The following is an 18,946-nucleotide window of genomic DNA, read 5'->3' as shown; positions in this document are numbered from 1 at the left end:
TAAATGACGATAAAAGCCGGTGCGGTTGGTTGAATATTAATTGATAATACAAAAGAAGGGCTTCTATTGCCAGTGGAAACAAGGTGACCAGCCATGGATCGCTCAATTAACAGATCACTGAGCACGACCAGGAAGCGGATCTGTATAGATGCGCTCTCTCAACCAAGCTGCATATCAATATCCATAAATGTATCCATAATGCAAAATGTCAAATGTGAAAGGGTTTTGGTCAAATCTGCTTGGAGATGAAGATGATGCTTTAAGGCCGGCTTGTGTTAAGTTTACCAACTATGGAAGACAATACCTTTCAGAGGGAATTGAACATACATTTAAGTTTTCAATAAAATACAAGAAGTAAGCTGCATTTATATAGCTACACACATTACTAAAATTCTCATATATAATAACAGACAGAAAATAATTTAGTTAAATATATTTTATTTGCAGTCTTTGTACATCGCCATAGCAACATATTCCTCCCCCTCACTCTCCCGTGCTGTTCAGAAAGTGCCGTTTTCCATCTCCCGTCGACCGTGCTCCATGTGAACGCAGCATGATACCTAATTTAAATACGTGCAAATAGCACCGGTGCACCGGGACAATACTCGCACGGCAGCGCAGTTAGCGGTGGATTTCACCATTTGCGGGCGCTTTGTGAGTAAGACGCTCGCTTTTTGTGGGGTTTTTTGCGCAGGTTTGGCGGCGCCTTCCTTCCACGGCCACCTTTTCCGAATTCGCCCTTTACTGTGTCTAAGTGTATTTTGGGAACACCTTTTGAAATAACGGTAATATCACAATTCATGCCAAACTACTTTTGTAAATTTCCGCCGTACACCCAGAGCCCAACGTTGTGGCTACGGCAGGTTTTTCAGGAAGCGACGCAACTTCCTGTTTCTGGTCTCTTTACCTTGGTGCAGATGTAGCGGAAAACAGCTGACTTGCGGAAAACAGCTGACTTGCAGAAGTGCGAAATAGATTCATTATATTAAATATATAAAAAAATATATTAAATAAATGATTTTGTAATAAAACTCCATAAAAGGCTGAAAGGCTTAGAGGGTTGCCCCATTGGACTGCATTGAGGCAGAGTGAGAAGCTGCAGCAGAGTGATAAGTTTCTCGACAGTGAAGCAGCGTCCAGAGAGGCTGTTGCTCTGAACAGCTAGAAACGGCGGGAACCGACATTCGAATAAGGACTCGGGTTGCTCGCCTCCACACCGGTACAACGGTTACCACGGCACCACAGCGATGATACCAAGGATCAGAAGCGCCGCGTTCTGCGCCTCGGAGGTGGGGGACACCGGAGATGGCGCCGTCACATTGCCGAGTGTGACGCGCATCAATAAATCAGGGCCTCCCTTGATGAATAACGAGGGGGAATTTGTAGATTTTGCTGTTCAGGGATTCCTAAAGGTCACCCGCAAACATTCATAACGGAGGCGGCGGCGGCGGCGAGAGCCGGGGAGACGGCTCCACCGCTATCTGTTTGACATTTTTTGTCAGGGCTGGTATTTGAACTGCTGGATCGCTCTGACAAATGCCGCGGCTGTCACCGGCTCCATTTTAATTACACCTGACCGGCTCTTTCGGGGGGTCTACGGGAGGAATGGGATGAACTTAATTAGCCGGCGAGCGCAGAAGCTGTACCGCGGTCTGTTGGTGCGCCCCCACGCCGCTCGCCGGGCTCCACATTGGCATTTTAATGGTCTTTTACCATGCAGACTATGTAAATTAACAAATGAGAAGATGGAAAATTGGCTCTGAGGTTTGGGGTGAGTGTGTGTGTGTGTGTGTGTGTGTGCGTGTATGTGTGTGTGTAAGGGGGGGCTAGATGTTAATGTTTGGTCACTATTTGAACTACAAAATCCTCGCCCACAGCCCCATGCTCAAATTAGCATGGGACTGTCTGGTGTTCACGCTCGGTGGATCACACCAAGCTCTCAGTTCAGCAGTTCGGAGAGCGCGGTGCCCCATTAGGAAATCGGGACGTGGCATCGACGGACGACCCAACCAGCGGCAGCGCGCGGTGACAGGCATTTGCGGACTACAATGGGGGAGGTACAAAAAAGATAAAAAATAGGAGAAACGTAAGTCAGGGTACATCTTGTCTCTGCTTTCCAGATACCTGCCTCCTCTCCAAATCACCCTGACAATCCGGGGAAGGACTTGTGCCGGTGCCGCGCCAACACGGACGCCTCGGCACTCGCTAAAGGCCACTTTTCAATTATCCGAGAGCTCAGGAGGAGCCTCGAAGTTGGCGCGCCGCTCTCCGACTCCGTGCGTGGAACACTCACGTCCGGAGATAACACTGGAAGCGGAGCACAGCGGCCCACTCCCACGCCGAGTGACACGGCCGTAGAGATGATAAAGCGCTCGGCGCATTTTAATGAACAGAGAGCCACCCGAGTGTGCGGCGTTTTTTAATTGAAATCATCCCCGTTAAACGAGCGAACGCGTTCGGTGCTAGACGCTCCGGAGGCGGATCCTGTGCTCGGTGAAAAGGTGCGACGACTCTCCCACTCTTCTCTTCCAGTTCCCCGGGAACGGCTCCTCCAGCTCGGACATGTGGGCGAGATTGTTGTCGGCGCTGCCCGTTTCCCTCCCTGATACTGTCAGTTTGAGACGCTTTCTTTTTTTTTTTTTGCTTTTTTAATCCTAAGCTCTCTTCCACTTTACCTGCCTCCGCCCGGTTCCCCAGGAGAGTAAATACTGGAAATGGGTTTTTTATAACCTTGACAGTTTGACAGTAGAAAAATTAAAGTCAAACTGAACATGGCAAACAAAATAGCTATAAGACTTAATTAAAGTGGTAATCCCCAAGATCATTCTGATATTTATCCCATATTTATTTAGCTGGCACTTCAGATAAGATACATCCATTAAACATATTTGCATTATGCGTGCGCTCCCCTATGTGCTGCCGCCATTGTTGGTGGCAGGGTCCGCCACCCAAGCCACGGTGAAATTGTCGACATGGAGGAACATACACACAAAAAGACACCCCACCACCCCGAGTGATTGAGAAAATAAACTAAAATCAATCAGTCAGAAGAAGGAAAACTTTAGAGATTGAAAATTAAATAGAATTCTGGGATTTGTGGGGTAATCCATCCAACACAGGCGATCTGATGGATTGCCACCTTAAATTATCGAACGAACTAAAAACAAAAAAATAACATTGTGAATAATTGTAATTTAACTGTACAATTTCATATTTTGTTTCCCCATCAAGGTAAAACTGAAAACAAAAAACATGACAGCATAAGGATTTCTTATTTCAAAAAACAATAATTTATTATGATTTCATTTCATTGATCACAATTATCACATATTTTACCTGGCTACAAGGGTGCCAACTACATATTACTTGAATCATTGGACATTGACTGAAAACAAATACAGGGATAAGCTGGAAATTTTAAATTTACAATATTTCAGTAAAAAAAAAAAGAAAAAACAAACAAAAAAAAAAAAAAACAGGGAATTGGAAACGACTGCTGCACTGTACATGGAACCCAACTGGAACGTCCACTGGTGAATGGAAACCTTTTTTTAAAGACAAATGAAACGCGAGGCTGTGTTCTGAGTCCTGCTCAGCGGCATTCATCCAAACACGTTAAAACTCTGACATTGAACCATCAAAGATTTGTATCGTAAAAAAGTTCACAATATCAAAGAATGTTTTCTTGAAACTCAAATAATAAAATAAAAAACGAAAAACAAAGAAACAAAAAAAAAAAACGCGTGAACAACGACAGACCGGTGCATTGCACAGAAAAGTCATCGTTGAGGTGTAGAAACCGCTGGAATTCAGGAGTGAGTTCATTGAATTCATTGTCAACTGTTAAGGCGATGCAGAGTAGGGTTGTATAGATACTGTATGGAGAGTAAAAAAATATGTAAAAAATACTGATATGCTGCAAGAAACGGTGAGCAGGTCCTTCTGTTGCTGAATATAGCGTATACCTTGATAAGTTATTAAAATAAAATCGGCTTCAACATTGAAAATGCTTTTCTGACGATCTCTGGCAGTTTCGATTTTATAAATGTGGACATGGAATACGGCAAATCTCCTCCCAGCTGCAAAACAGGAAATGTGGGATATAATTTCTGATCGTCTCCAAGTACACGCACATGCATCCCTGCCGCCGCCGCCAAGTGGACGCCGCAAAGGATCGTGGGAAACAACTGAACCCTCGTACGGCTCCGAGCACAGAAACATTCCTAATTATTCTAAATACAGGACATTTCGACCTCGGTGACAGCGTTCACAATAACTTCACCCGGTAATGAGTCTTTCTTTGCACTAAACTATTTGAGTTTAAGACATTGTACGTTCCTGAACTTGTTTTACAGTACTGCGATTCGAACGTATGAATAGTCATGAACCAATTTAATTGAAGTGAAGAAAAATGTGTTAATTGCGTGTTGCAAAAAAAAAGTCACAAGTAAAACTTAAAGCAATGTAACCATGAGCTGGTCGGCGGGTTTGCACAGAAAAAACCCCCCAAAACATCAGAGACCATTAACTTGGAGCCCAGACAACGTAATTTTCAATTGCACGGATAGAAAAAGAAAAGTACGAAAATCATCAGAAAATTACACAGTTAAGTAAGAAAAAATAATTAGTTTCCTAATTTCATACAAAAACGATTTCTGAGAGAGCAACATGGAGATCAACGATGAAAAAACACTTTAACAAGGGTATGCCATGAAAACCGTTGATAAATTCTTTACAAAATGATTTTTGGGTTACAAAGTGTGAAAAATATTCCTATGGTCCTCATAAAAATGCCACATTGAACGAGGCAAGTATATCATACCGCATGGGGTAGATTGAGTGGGTTTGTGTGTGTGTGTGTGTGTGTTTTGTGTTACTTTACACAGTAGTGACTGATAAGAAGGCATTGTGCACCTTGGCTCCCTCGGGAGCCTTCGTACCGTGAGTCATCAGCTCCTGGATGGTCATCCAGTTGTCCAGGATCTTCTTGTTGCGTTTCTTTAACATCTTCTTGTGGCTGAGCTCGATGATGCTGACCTCCTTGCGTCCTTCTCCGCTGCTCTGAGGGTTCTCCTTCAGGCTCTCCAGCCGGCTCCGCTGCATGAACTCCCTCCTCCGGCGCTGCTCCTTGGCACGGACCAGGTGCTGCTTGCGCTCCTCTTTGCTCCAGTACCGCCCCATCTTCATCTCGCTCATCGCGTCGTCGTCCGTGGTCATCCCCCCGCTGCGCTCCTCCTTGATCTTCAGGGCGCGTTCGCGCAGGATCTTGTCCCTCACGGGCCTCTTGGTGATGTAGCGAGTGCCATCGCTACGGATTTTCACCTTCCACTCCATCTTGGGCTCGTTGGCCGGCCGCTGGGGCTCTTTGCAGACGCTGAGCAGGCTGAGCTGGCTCTGGGCGTACTCCACGGCCGAGCGCTGCTGGATCAGCTGCATGTAGCTCTGGTAATGCTGGGCGTGGGCAGGGATGTTGGCCTTCCTCTGGTGGGAGCCGTGGGACGGGGAGAAGTACGGGATCTGCGAGCCGCCGGCTTTCAGCTTCCCCTTCCTCTCCTCGTCCGCCTGAGGGGTCTGGTCCGACTCGGAGGGGTTGCTGTGGTCGGGGCTGCTGCTCTTGCCCTGGACGGGGGCTCGGTGGGTGGGGCTGGGGCTGGGGCTGAGGGAGCCGCCCGCCGCCAGGCTGCTGCTCAGGTTCCTCTGGTTGGTGAGGCTCACCATCCTCTGCAGGGAGTGCTCCGGGGAGCGGTCCATGGCCAGGGGCGTGCTCCGCGAGCTCTCCGCCGTGTTGTAGGCACTGGAGCTGTCCTTGTCCGACTTCTCGAGTCGCTCCGTAATGTCCGCTACTTTGCTCCGGTTGGCGTTGCCACTGCGGAGGCTTTGGTCCTTGGTGGACGCCAGGGAGCGTCCCGTGGAGAGCGACTGCTGGCTCTTGCGGAGATTGTGCGCCTGCATGATGTTCTGGCACTCCAGCTCGATGCTGCGCAGCTCCTCGTTGAGCATGCGCAGCTCGCGCTGCACCCCGCCCTGCACCCCGCCCTGCTCCGCCACGCTGCACTCGATGGTGCTGCGGCGGCTGTAGAACAGGTCGTACTCGCCGCTGTTTCGGATCTGGCACTTGAGCTCCAGCAGCTGCTGGAAGCGATCGCCCACCCGCTCCTCCTCGTCTTCATCGTCGTCCTCCTCCTCCAGGCGTGTGGAGCACAGGGCGTGGTCCCGGTTGTCTCGCAGGCAGTGGGACAGGCGGCGCTGGATGTGGGCCAGGACGTCGTGCTTGGAGCTCTCCCCCTGGCTCTGCCTGACGTCCTTACGGTGAGAGAGTTTGGAGCAGGTGGGCGTGTCGTCCTCCGTTCTCTGCCAGGGAACACGGACACACATCTGCTGTAAACACGATGTAGAAACACGGATTTTGCACATTACCTACACGCTAATGTACCAAATCAATATCTGCAAATGTGAGGTCATCATCCGCTGCTCTACTTCTACTCGCCCACGTGTGGCGTTGATTACGAGACTATGAAATGTACTCGCGACTGGGAAACCTTCCGATTCTGTGTGGTGATGGCGAGGCGGATCGATACATAGCGTTTGACGCTTGGGTTTGCAGTGTTTTCCGAAACAAAACTTTTCATTCTTCACCCCCGTTCCTCTGTGGTCTGTTGTTGTCGTCGCCGTGGAACGGCATCATTACGAGCCGCGGCCCGCGTTCCGGGTTCTCCTTCGGGAGCGCCCCGCCGGAACGCAGCTCTTCTACTTTGGGGGATTGTTTCAGGGACTTGAATGCTAATCTCTCGACAAAACCTAATTTTAAATTATGATTACCAATGTTTGGAGTTGAAATGGATCACCAGGCTCATTTCATAAATATTTATACACATTATTTTGCATTAGTTTCTCAAAGGCCGGGGCTTGTTTTCACTGGGTTCTGTCGAGGAAGTTAGAGAACACTTGGATTTGGGAGCCTGAACTTCAGTAATTTCATGACACAGGTTGACACTGATCGTGGGTAATGATCTAAATCCATCTGAATAGATCATCCCGCTCTTTCAAGGCCAACTTTATTGATACGTACAATTATAATTTTGTATTATTGCCTGATCACCAAAAGTGACGCCATGTCCTAATCACCAAAAAACACCCAAATGAACAAAAAGGGATTCATCAAACAACACAATTGTGAGCATTGGAGTTACAAAACAAAACAAAACAAAACAATGAACGGATAAAAGTGTGTATGGGTGCGAGGGGTTTGGCGGAACAATTTATTCATTTGATAAAGTGATTGATCCGCATTTGTTCTTCGCATTGAGTCAACTGTTCGCAATATGAATAGCGCAGTAACTCTCAATGCTCAAACAGCAAACAAACAAAAAGAGCAATAAGGGCTGAAAACTCTTTTTTCTTTTCTATCTGGACTCAATAAAATGCAAAAAACATGATAACACCGGGAAATTACACAGACTTAACCACTGAATTACTGGTTTAGTGTAATTTGACTAAGTCAGCTTAAAGGAACATGCTTTCTAGAACGGAGGTTTCCAACCACAGGGGCACAGAGCGGTGCCGAGCCACCGGTGCCGGGAATTTGCTGAATTTGCTGATCATTTTTGTGCGCTGTGGTCCGGTCCGCGATAGTAAAAAGGTTAAAGGAACCCCTGTTGGGAATCCCTGTACGTCAGGGAGATCAAGGTTATTATTGTGCATTCTCCAACCATACCAACATTTTGCAAATTAAATAATATAACTTTTTTTTTCCCGGGGACGTCCTGGATACGCCCTTGAAGGACCCTTGGGGGTCCGCGGACCTCACGTTGAGAACCGCCGTCTCGGTGACGTCTTGAGTCACAGAAAGGGCACAACGGTGCGCTCGTTGTCTGCCTCGGTCGTACCTGCTCCTGCTCCTCCTGGAGGGCGGCCAGCTCCATCTCCTCTCTCTGCTGCTCCTCCAGCATCTCCATCTTCAGCTGCTCCAGGAACTCGCTGTGCTCGTCGTCCAGCCAGGCCTCCTCCAGCTAGAGGCCGAGGGAGGGGAAGGATGACGGAGCGAGACGGAGGGGGAGAGGCGTCATTGGAAACATCGAGCGACAACGGATCACAATCAGCTTTAAGTTGCTTCAAACAACGATGGATTCCCTTCCAAATAGAAAGATCGAATGTGGGTTCTCTTTCCACCTATATGTTTCCTACTGCATTTAGCGAAAATGCAGTATCCAGCATCCCTGGACTTCCCATTTAATGAAAAGCAAAACAAAAACAACATTAAAGCCTTGATGTCTTTTCCAGATCCATAGGATCAATATGCCAAGACATTAGATTTACCATTGAAAGGCATATTTAATTACAAAGGGTCTATTATTGCTGCGGTTGAATCCCTGAGACGATTGGCAATGGTCTCGGGCCTGGACTCACTCCACATTAGCATGCCATTAGCTTTTACGGCTTACCGTTGGAAGTCAATTACAGTGGTGCTACATAAAAATAAAACATGATGAGGTGCCTCCGTGCCAGCTTCCGTGCCAGCTTCCGCTTGGCGGGTGGCAGCAGAGGAGGATGGGCGGGGGGGAGGGGGCTGGGAGGGCTATCTCACTCCTTCATTCCCCACTCAGGGCACACACAGAGTGTGTGCGTCACTTTTTGTACGAATAGTCCCCTTGCTTGTGCTGCGCACAGAGCGGGAGGTCGCTCCGGGGAAGAGAGGAGAAGCCTCCTCACCTGCATCTCGGGTCTGGCAACCAGCAGCACGATGCTCCTGCAGTCGTCGCTGGAGAGCGCCGCCACCGCCTCCTCCCGGTTCTGGATGTCCTGGCCATTTATCTTATGGGTGACATGAATAAATGTGGTTATCTATTCACATATTGATGCAAACGCAGGCCTAAGGGCGCGCACGCACGCACGCGCGCACGCACGCACGCGCGCACGCACGCGCGCACGCACGCGCGCACGCACGCGCGCACGCACACACACCTCTCGCCCCCTCGTTGTTAATTACCAAACCCTCCAACACTGGGAAAAAAAGCACGGGGCCACAATCCAGACGACCCCGTTCTGTAACTCCTTCCCCGCAGCCGTTGCAGCTGTTTGCACTGTTTTTTCTCTTTGTTCAGAAACCAAACGGCGCGATGAATGGGACGGCTGCGCCGACAGCATCGTCGTGTTCACCAAAGTGTCGGGCGGCGTACATACATCTCGCCGCACAATTAACTGGCCGCTGACAGGGGGCGTCCATCTCGGGGTGTGTGGAGTAATGGTGCTGTCACTGGTGGGTAATAGTGGCCGAGCGCTGGACCCCTCCTCCTCCTCCACCTCCTCCTCCTCCTCCTCCACCTCCTTCTCCTCCTCCACCTCCCGCTCCTCCACCTCCTCCTCCCCCACCTCCTCCTTCTTCTCCACCTCCTCCTCCTCCTCCTCCTCGCTGAGACCCGCCACACGCGCGTCGCTATGCAATTAGGCGCGGGCGGCGTATTATCTCGCCCACCCCGCCCCTCACCCCCACCCTCCCATCTAATAACTGCGTGTGGAGAGTCTTCACCTCTCCCCCGACTCTATTCCTTACGACGCACTCTGCCGAACTCATTAAACCCTGCTTACTGCCAAGCTCTGTTTTCTCCGCTCATAACCCTCCGTCTCCCGCCATATTCACCGGATTCTATTCATTATCCCCCCCCGCGACACCAGCACATCACCTGTCGCGCCTCCCCCACCACCACCCCCGCCTCCCCCACCACCCCCTTTGCACTCGTTTCAACCTCGTGACTGGAATTAGAGCTTCACAGTCGTCTGTACCCGAGCGAAAAGCACCGCGAGGCAATGCAGCCTGCAGCTCCGCCAAAAACTGGGTTTGGGTGAGGGGAGAGCAGCAGCCTGGTTCCCTCTAGGGGTCGGGCCCTAAGGTAAAGCCAGGGGCCAATAAGACTGCCAGGCTTTCAGTTCTCCCATGTGCGCCGGGGCGGGGAGCCTCAGCGAAGCACCTTTTTTCTAAAGCAAAACCCACTAAACCACCCCACCCCCACCCCACCCCACCCCACACCCGACGCCAACGCTGAGTCGGTAACCGAACCCGCCAGGGGGGCACTTCGCCCCATCGAGCAGCAACAACAGGGCCGAGTTCTCCACTTTAATGCGCGGCCATTAAAAATATATGGGCTCGCGCTCAGAGAGAGCGGCGAACGGCAACAGAGGGGGCTGGGGGCCGCCCCGCCATACCTGCAAGATGCGATCGCCTTCCCGGATCCGCCCGTCCTTCGCCGCGATGCTGTTGGGGCCGATCTGCACGGACGGAGAGGGAGAGGAAACAGGAAGCGGCTCCGGTGAGACGGGGAAAAGCCAGGGAGCCTGCATGCATGGGCACTCATTTGCAGAAAAGAAGACAGTCATTACCGGCTCTGCTATACTTTTACTTGTATTACTTTAAGTGCATTTAAGTACCTACCTATCTTTACTTAAGTATAAACGTCAATGCGGTACTTTTACCGGCGTCATCTTGTGTCAGGGAACTTGTACTCTTAGGTTAATAAAAGGTCTGAGTAGCTCTTCCACCACGACCGCAGAGTCAGCCATCAGGGTCTCTAGAACGAGCCAAACGCCCCGCGTCCAGTGTGGAAACCCTCAGAGGTGCCGCTCGGCGCCTCCAGCGTTCGATTTTTATCTTTTTTTTTGCAGCTCACATGCCGATCGGGTTCTATCCTGAGGGTGGGGCCGGATTCGGGCGCTCTTTCGTCAGCCAATCAATGAGCGGGCGGGGGCCATCCCCTCGGTTCCTGTCACATCAGGGGAGAATCTCGGGGGGCGGCGAGGCTGGCGCAGCCGTTCCGTCTTCGTGAAGGTCCGCTCGCTCAGAGAGACGCTCGTTAAGCGCGGAGCGAGATCACAAGTCCGGACCCGGGGCCTCGGAGCTCGGGGGTAGACGTGAGCGATGTCCGCCGAGAGGGTTCATTGATAAATCAAAGCGCGGTGAGGCTCGGTGAATAAATCTACTTAACAACTTAATTACGAAGGACAAATCTGTCGGTGGCTCAATCCACCGCGCAAGTTATTTATCAGTTTCGACGACTGGAGGAGGCGTGGACTGGAAGTTTTCACACTGGCTTTTGGACCTTCCTCTCGAAGTGTTACGTTTCAGTTCCAGTTGGGATATGAACTAAACCACTTTGCTGGAAGTTAAGGTGTGTTGCAGTGGTGAAACTATGAGCTGAACCCCCAACCAAATCAATGTCTGGTCTGGTACAGGCAGTCGTAGCGAAGATTTAGGACACTTTGCAAATAAGTGGTTTCAGAAAACTGGCCGTAATGCGTTTATAGGTCGCCGACACTGCACATGGGTAAATAATTGATTCTAAAACTCCTTGACTCCCTGACTCTGGATTGAATTCACATTAAAGCATTTTGATGTGAGAAGCTCCCCTCCAGCGTCTCGCCCTGTTTTTAGCCTGAGGCCTTGTCCTTCGGAAAAAAGGAAAAAACTAATGACGACGATACATGTTATTCATATGTTATTATATTTCTATGTTATTCAGAAGACAGTAAATGATCCCAAACCGTGCATTTTCACAGGATTTTTACGGGTTTTATTGGCTCTTTTGCAAAAAAAAAGTGTGGAGTTTTCCCACGTTCAAAAAGGCGATTTCAGATTCCCGTTTCCTCGACTTGAGACTTCGCCCTGCTGGACCGCATGTACGTTGTGGCGTCAGCTGTTACAAAAGACTGGAACCGATATTTTAATAAGGCCTGGGTGTGAAGAAGAGCGAAAGCAACCCTCTAGGTAAAGATGGGTGTAAACACTTGGCTCTTCTCCTCGGGCCTCCTCAAATATTAACGACGACAACAGGGGAGCCGGTAGATGGTGCTTGTTTTTTCTCCTCCTCCTCGCCCGTGACCCGGTTTTTCTTGAGTTGCGGCGCGGCGAGCTCTCCGGGCCGCCGTGCACCCAGCCTCCTCCTCATCTGGATTCCGCTCGCCGCCGTGCGCCGTCTTACTTTTTTAAACGCGAGGATGCTGCCAAGGAGCCCCGGAACGCGGCGCTCGGTATTCCGCTCGGGTCTGAGAGCAGCACCTCGCAAGCGTCTGAGGGTGACTTCAAACGAAATCGGGAGGAAAGTCGACGAGTTGGAGGCGAGGCAGGAAAAAAGAGGCATGAAAGATGAGACTCTCGCTTTGCATGTCGCGCGCCGTGAGAGCGACGCCCCGACCAGAGCCGGAAAGACAACGTTTCTATCTGTTTTAGCGCTGCAGCGTGACAGCGGGACGCAATAGAACAGAATCATTTTATTTTGTGTGGAGGAGACAGTTTGTGCGCTCAGTTGCTCGTTGGGCGACCTCACACATGGGCGGAAAAAATTATTTAAAGGAACTCTTTCCGGAAGGAGAAAGGATTCACCCTGACGGTCTTAAAGTGATGATGCAACAACGCATTAGGTAATAATAACACTTTTTTTAATAACTTGCCAAAATGTAACAATATGACTATTATTTGGGAATAAAACCTGCAATCGGTAGTCACATTTTATTATAAACACCTATTACATTATTATTATACCGTATAAAACGTTGACCTCTTTTATAACAGCAGATTACAAAATGCAGCAGGGCTTAAAACGTATTGCGTTAAAGGTGTTTATTATCCAATGGGCAGTTATTACATAATGCAGGTGTTATTACACAATTAAGGTCAACTGTATCACTTTTTGGCACGTGGTCAGAAAATGCGTCGTGATTGCATAATGCCTAGCAACAGATGATTTTAAGGGTTAATGTGTTGGAAGGTTTTGGTGGATGTCATTGTGCATTCTCTCTACTCTGAATATGTATGTATAGCAAAGATGGAATATCTTCTTTTAATCCCCTACCCGAGACCTTACTAGCGTGTCACAAATTATAATTGCGAAATTCCTGCCTGTTCTATCCGCTTCGCTGTGGGAACAGTGTTTGGACGACGGTTGTCACACGGTCGTAGACGTGGTTAGGGCCGCTATGGCCTCTCCTTACTGCCGTCCTCTCAAGGCATCACCTTGCAATTCGGGGGGACAAATGGACACTTTTCCTTGAAGTCAAGCTTTGGCAAAATGGACGAAACCTCCAACTTAACAACGCGATTAACAGTGATAAACGGCAGGCACCGAGCCGCGTTATCGGCGTAAAAACGACGCAATAAAAGAAGAAGGATCGCCGCATCTGGACGCCGCCGCGGCTCGAAAGGACATAAACTCGGCGGCGCCGCACGCACGCCCTCCAAAACGCCAGCCAAGCGACTCGATAATTCCCGACCCGCATTATGCACGGCAGTCAATAATACAGTACCGGCCTCTTGGAGCTCGGGCGTGTCCTCACCTCGCTGACGTAGATGGCCACGTCCTCCTCCTCGTCGGTCCTGTAGCACAGCGTCAGCCCCAGCTTCTCCTGGCTGTTCAGCCGACACAGCTGCACCTCCTGAATAAAGACGAATGCGGGGAACGACAAAATCCAACTTAAAAAAACAAAACCAAAAACAAAAAACACTTCAGAAGGATCTAGGTGTTCACTTCAACGGACTGCAGCCCAGCGAAACGAAACCATGAAAAAAAAAAAAAAGTGGGACGGTGACTCTTTGAATCGGTCCTGGATAGTACACTGGAAATGGGACAATGGGAGGTGAAGCGGTTCAAACAAAAAAAAAAACAATCAAGAAGAGAGCTCTTCCAGTGAGTTATGTTATTCCGTGGAGGAATTCCGAGGTCTTATTCGAAAGGAATAAAAAATAAAAAATAAATAAATAAATAGTTATCAGCGCCTCATTGGACCTACTGGAGGAGTGAGTGAGTATGGTCATTTGTGGCATCTGTTTCGGAGGTTTCTATGGGAACCGTAGCGTGACACAACAGTCGCAGTGTCGTGATGTGATTGATCGCCGACCATCTTCAACGTCTACGTGTGGGAAATGAGGTACATTCCAAAGTACAACAATATGGCGCCGTGAGGAACGAGCCCCGTTAAGGGGAAACATGAAATAGAATTAATGTTGTTTTGGAGTTTCATATTGACTGGAGATGGACAGACGGCTCCTCCTGAGTGTTGGGTGATGTAAGGCGTTCTCAGCGCGATGTGCTTGAGGGGAAGCGCTTTGATAAATGTGGGAGGAGCTCAAGTGCTTTTCCTTGTGAGCCGGTGCCAGGTTCAGGAATGCTAATTTGAAAATAAAATGACGTGACGTGCGCTGATGTACAGTACATATCTGCACTGCCCCTCTTCAAATCAGCGGTCGTCAAATTTCCCGTGGGCCCTTGCGAAGGATTTAAGCCGATAACGGAAACAACGTTTTTTCGGCTGGAGGGGTACAACCGGAACTTAACGGCGGACGAGTGGTCGGAGCCTAAATGCTGGATTGGATGGGCGATACAAACCGACAATTGGGTCCCGAGATTGAGTCTTCTCCCAGCGCTGATTTGAGTTTTACTTTTCAACCATAAAAATAAACATCTAACTGCGAGGAGCATACGAGTTCGAGCATATGGTGCCAAACTTTGATTTCGGTGCAACTAAAAAACCAACCGTGCCAAACCCACAGGGGGCAACTGCGTCCCCGATGCACACGCTACCCAATGCCAACCACTGGCACATGATTTATTAAAGTTTCCGCATTTGGAATATGATTTCCCTCCTGGGTAAAACCGCTTTCAAAGAGCATTTTTTCACTCACAAACATAAACACTATAAATATTTAATGATTATTAATTCTATTAGCCAATTTTCTTTCCACTAAAAGCGCTGGCAGGCCAAATTAAAGGGTTGGGTGGGCCAAAATCGGCCCGGGAGCCACGCTTTGGGCACACGCGTCATAAATCATCCACGGCTTGAGCTGGCATCCTCCGAGCATCCATTTCCCACCAAAAAACACAAAGCCTCTCGAAGCCATACCGGATACCGAAACGTGGGCAAAAGCGGCCCCCGCTGCGCACGTCGCTCTGTCGACAAACAACGACAAACAACGACTGTTGTTTACCGTCAAACCACAAACAAAGCGGCGGACAAACAAGGCACGAGCAGCGTTGGGCCGACACCATGGACCGCCGGCAGAAACCTGGCCGGAGCACGTCGAGGATGTGAGAGGGAACCGAGTGTGAAATGGCATCTCCTCCCCGAGCTTTCATTAGAGCAAAACACACAGCGCTGCCTCCACTCGGCTGGGGGGAGGGGGGTGGATGGAGGGATGGATGGAGGGGCCACGGAGGGGGGCGGAGAAATGAGGTTACGGCGGTGCCAGCGGAGGGGTGAGACGCAGTTAGAGGCAGAAACAGAGAGATTCATTTCCTCTGTGACATCTGTGGGTCGGCTGCTTACATGTGTCACTGGCGGGAGGGAGGGAGGGATGAAGGGATGGAGGGTGGGAGGGATGGATGGAGGGAGGCGGAGGATGAGGATGAGTGGAGAAAAGTCCATTAGAAGAGCCACGACAGGAGCACCTGCTGCCTCTCTCTCTTTCTCTCTCTCTGTCTCTGTCTCTCTCTCTCTCTCTCTCTCTCTCTTTTCTCCTTCTCCTTCACCTCTCCAGCTCTCACACGCTGACAGACAATTAAAAAAACCTTCTTTTCAGTGTCAACGACCGGTAACATTCAGAGCAGGTACGTGGTACAAAACGGATCAACTCTAAGCAAAGTAAAGACAGGACAAAGTAATATATTCATTGATAAATAGAAAATAATTGCGAAAGAGTCAAAACGAAATAAATGAATGGATATATAAATGAATAAAAGAGATAGAATCGAAAGCAATATGCCCTTTGCCAGAGTTGCTCACTATCCCTCCATCTTCCCTTTGCACGGGAGAATTTATTTCCGAAATTGATTCCACTTGGATGGTTCCCGGTACTTTTCGAACCGTCGCAGCCGGCTTTGGGCTCCTGAACCGGTCGCCGTATCTAACAATCGTTCTTTGGGCCGGAACCCAAAAATGCAATGAAGTGAGGCGTCGAACCGGTCGCGCGTTTTCCGTCGTCGACCTCCCGATTTTGCATCTCCGCGGTTCCTCTCTGCGGTGGGAAATCATCCAAGACCCCTTTCAGGACGCTGCCGAGGTCCCCATTTCGAAAGGTGTGAATGGTTCCTCGTTTAGCTCCTGCACCCTGGTGGGACGCTGCGCTCACACACACGAGAGTCAAAAGAGACAAAAGCGACAGGATCTCATTCATTCCCCGCGACAGCGAGCGACGGCGGCAGGTCGAGCGACGGTGGCAGGTCGAGCGACGCGGTGGAAGAAGTTGAGCCGCACCTTATGCAAATGAGCCACAACGCACCGGTGCGACAACCCGAACCGAGCCAATAAGACGCTCCGCCTGGCATGAGCTCTCCAATAGCAATGGCGGATATGCTTGTATATATAAGCTCTTATTTCTCCTAAACAGTCCAGTTTTTATTCTATATATTTTTAGTATTCGACTTACTGTGTTACGTTTGAGGAGTCAGTTAGTTGGTCTATTAGAAAGAAATTTTTCCGAGGACATATTGTGTGTTATCACCGGGTGCGTTGCATTACATTTCACTGCATATATGTATGAAAGTATGTATATGTACGTGACGAATAAACCCCTTGAATCTTGAATCTTGAACAGTCCAAGAAAACATGGTTTCCGGTCAAATCGGAGGCGAGAAAAAGGCCACGCAGAAGCTGAATATCCATTTATTTCTCATCTATAACGCCTTGTTTGAAAGTTTGCTCACAGCATCCGGGAGTTCCGTCCGCCCGGCTAAACCAGCCTGTGCGCCACAACTCTTAAACTAGCCGTTATACGCCACACGCGGTCCCAGAGTGAAAAGGCAAACGAGGGGGTACGCCCACAAACGGCAGGTTTGTGGGAGAGCGGGGCGGAAATTCCGGGGACACTCTCGACTCTCTGCACTCTCACAGAGAGTCCCCCTTAATATACCATTGTAAACACATCTGTAAAATTTTTAATAATCATGGCTCTGCGCCACGATCGCTGCCCCTCCGAAGGTACCGACGGTGCCCAAGGCGCGCCAGCGACGGGCCGAACCTGATCGGTGCGCCGTTTTCATTTCGGGAGTAGGTTGTAAGAAGTAGGCTTACTCCGTTTCCTTATGTGACGAAACAAGAGCAACGCCGTGCCGTGATGGGGACGCGTTCTCCGTCGCTCTCTTGCCCCACCCCATACGCTCCGCCGCGTTCCCGCCCACTTCCCAAGCTAGAGTCACGCCCCGTGTGGGAGGCAAGGGAAGGCTGCAGCCTGGCGTCAGCGTCGGCGGGCGTTTTTTGCCGCCGACGCCGCGTCTGAACGTGGGCTCAGGAGGCTCTCGACCAGCGGCCTCGGTTCTCTGTTGAACGCCGACACCGACGCAGCGCGCCGATATCAACAAGTACAATCCACCTGCGCCCGCTCCACCGCAGCACATTCACGCTCAAAGAGAGGAAGACAGGGAGGGGGAAGGAATGGAATCCGCCACCTGCGTTCTGTCATTTCGTCTTCCTCCACCTGAAAGGAAGCTCAGATCTTTAATTGAGTGTCTCAGAAGCGATGACAACTCCGACTCCCGACTCGCCGAGCTGAAGTGACGGGGTGTGATGTAAACCCGGAGGAACGGGGAAAGCAGCAGCAAATTGCAAACATCAGTCATCAGCTGTAATAAAAAAAAAATAAAAAAAAAAAGAAAAAGCTCCCTGCTAATGAGCCCTCAACGCCGACGTCGGCAGAGAAATGAAAGCGGCTCGTCTCCTGACGCAACCGAGTGGCCGCGGAGGTAATCGCAGTTATCGTGACGGAGCAGGTCTCGCATGCTAATGTTAGTGTTACAAAATGTTAGGGGATATTTCGGTGGGAAAAATCGTCCCGAGCGCGTCGGCTGTCCGCGGTCCCTCATGCCGACGGTCATAGACAGGTGTGAATGGAGATTCTCAAGTTACTGTTCTCTCATTAAAGGAAACGGATCGCTGCGATTACTGCCTTGGGTGGAGTGTCTCACACACACAGACACAGACACAGACACACACACTCTCTCTGGGCATTTTTTATTTTCCTAACACCACCCGTGTTCAAAACAAAACAAAACAAAACAAAACAAAACAAAACAAAACAAAGGTACCGAATGGTAACCAATCCAACTCGTATGAACTACATCACCGACCTGAAGCATCACTCATAGGCAGAAAACCCAATTAACCAAACACTATTATTATTTTGGTTTTAATTGGCCGCTTCTCGTTACTGTTAAAACATGTTTGTACTCGTCCTTTCATCAATGTACGCTTAATATACAACATTGTTTTGGGCTGTCCCGACAACTCAACCAGATCGTGCAGATGTAGTGCCTTTCATCCACCAACGTGGCCTGTGGCCATTTACTGTGTGTCTCTGTCTTTCTACCCCAGAAATGTACTTCAAGCACCCCCCACCCAAAAAGAAAACAGTTATCAAAATCCAAAACAAATCTGAAAGGAAGATATTCCTTGCCCTCGTCACAGACACAGGCAATGGGGTTGAAACATACTAGTTTATCGTAGTGAGAGGGCTAGGTGGAACAAGCCCGGAGCAGATGGACAACATGTCACGACAAGGGCTCCTCTCCAGTGTGTGTGGGGTTTTACCTGTTGCTCGATAGACCAACCAAACGAGCAAAAAAGTACTGACCGCACCGTCTTTGCCTCTTCGTGAACCTCCAGGGGACTTGCTTGTGCGAATGCTACTGAACACACACACACACACACACACACACACACACACACACACACACACACACACACACACACACACACACACACACACACACACACGCACCCAAGTCAAGCTCTGACACGGCTGAACGCCTCCTGGTTCACCACTCGCGTTAGGGTCACACGGCCGGCGTGCAAGCGCTGCAAAGCGACAGGCTGCACTGCAGCCTCGTGCAGCTGGTCAAACAAGGACAATTCTTTAGTTTAAGGGACTGATGGAAAGACTAGTTACGTAGTTTTTTCGAGAGGAAATTTATTT

At 49.7% G+C, this 18,946-nt stretch overlaps 1 protein-coding gene across 1 annotated transcript in view; it reads right to left on the bottom strand.

Annotated features, from left to right (window-relative positions):
• Positions 1 to 4,871: 4,871 nt before the first annotated feature.
• The window catches only part of LOC307231439 (PDZ domain-containing RING finger protein 4), a 56,388-nt gene continuing 42,313 nt past the window's right edge, over positions 4,872 to 18,946 (bottom strand). Inside the window, exons 4-8 of the mRNA XM_080002145.1 lie at positions 13,321 to 13,419; positions 10,201 to 10,263; positions 8,710 to 8,811; positions 7,887 to 8,009; positions 4,872 to 6,351 (exon numbers count right to left, since the gene is read on the bottom strand). Of these exons, the coding sequence (XP_079858271.1) occupies positions 4,879 to 6,351; positions 7,887 to 8,009; positions 8,710 to 8,811; positions 10,201 to 10,263; positions 13,321 to 13,419 (1,860 nt within the window). The 3' untranslated portion in view covers positions 4,872 to 4,878. The remainder of the gene's footprint in view (positions 6,352 to 7,886; positions 8,010 to 8,709; positions 8,812 to 10,200; positions 10,264 to 13,320; positions 13,420 to 18,946) is intronic.

The sequence above is a fragment of the Zeus faber genome (assembly GCF_960531495.2).
Source record: "Zeus faber genome assembly, chromosome: 6".
Lineage (NCBI taxonomy): Eukaryota > Metazoa > Chordata > Actinopteri > Zeiformes > Zeidae > Zeus > Zeus faber.
Note: the sequence above shows the minus strand (reverse complement) of the source record. Positions and strands in the feature narration are given on the sequence as shown.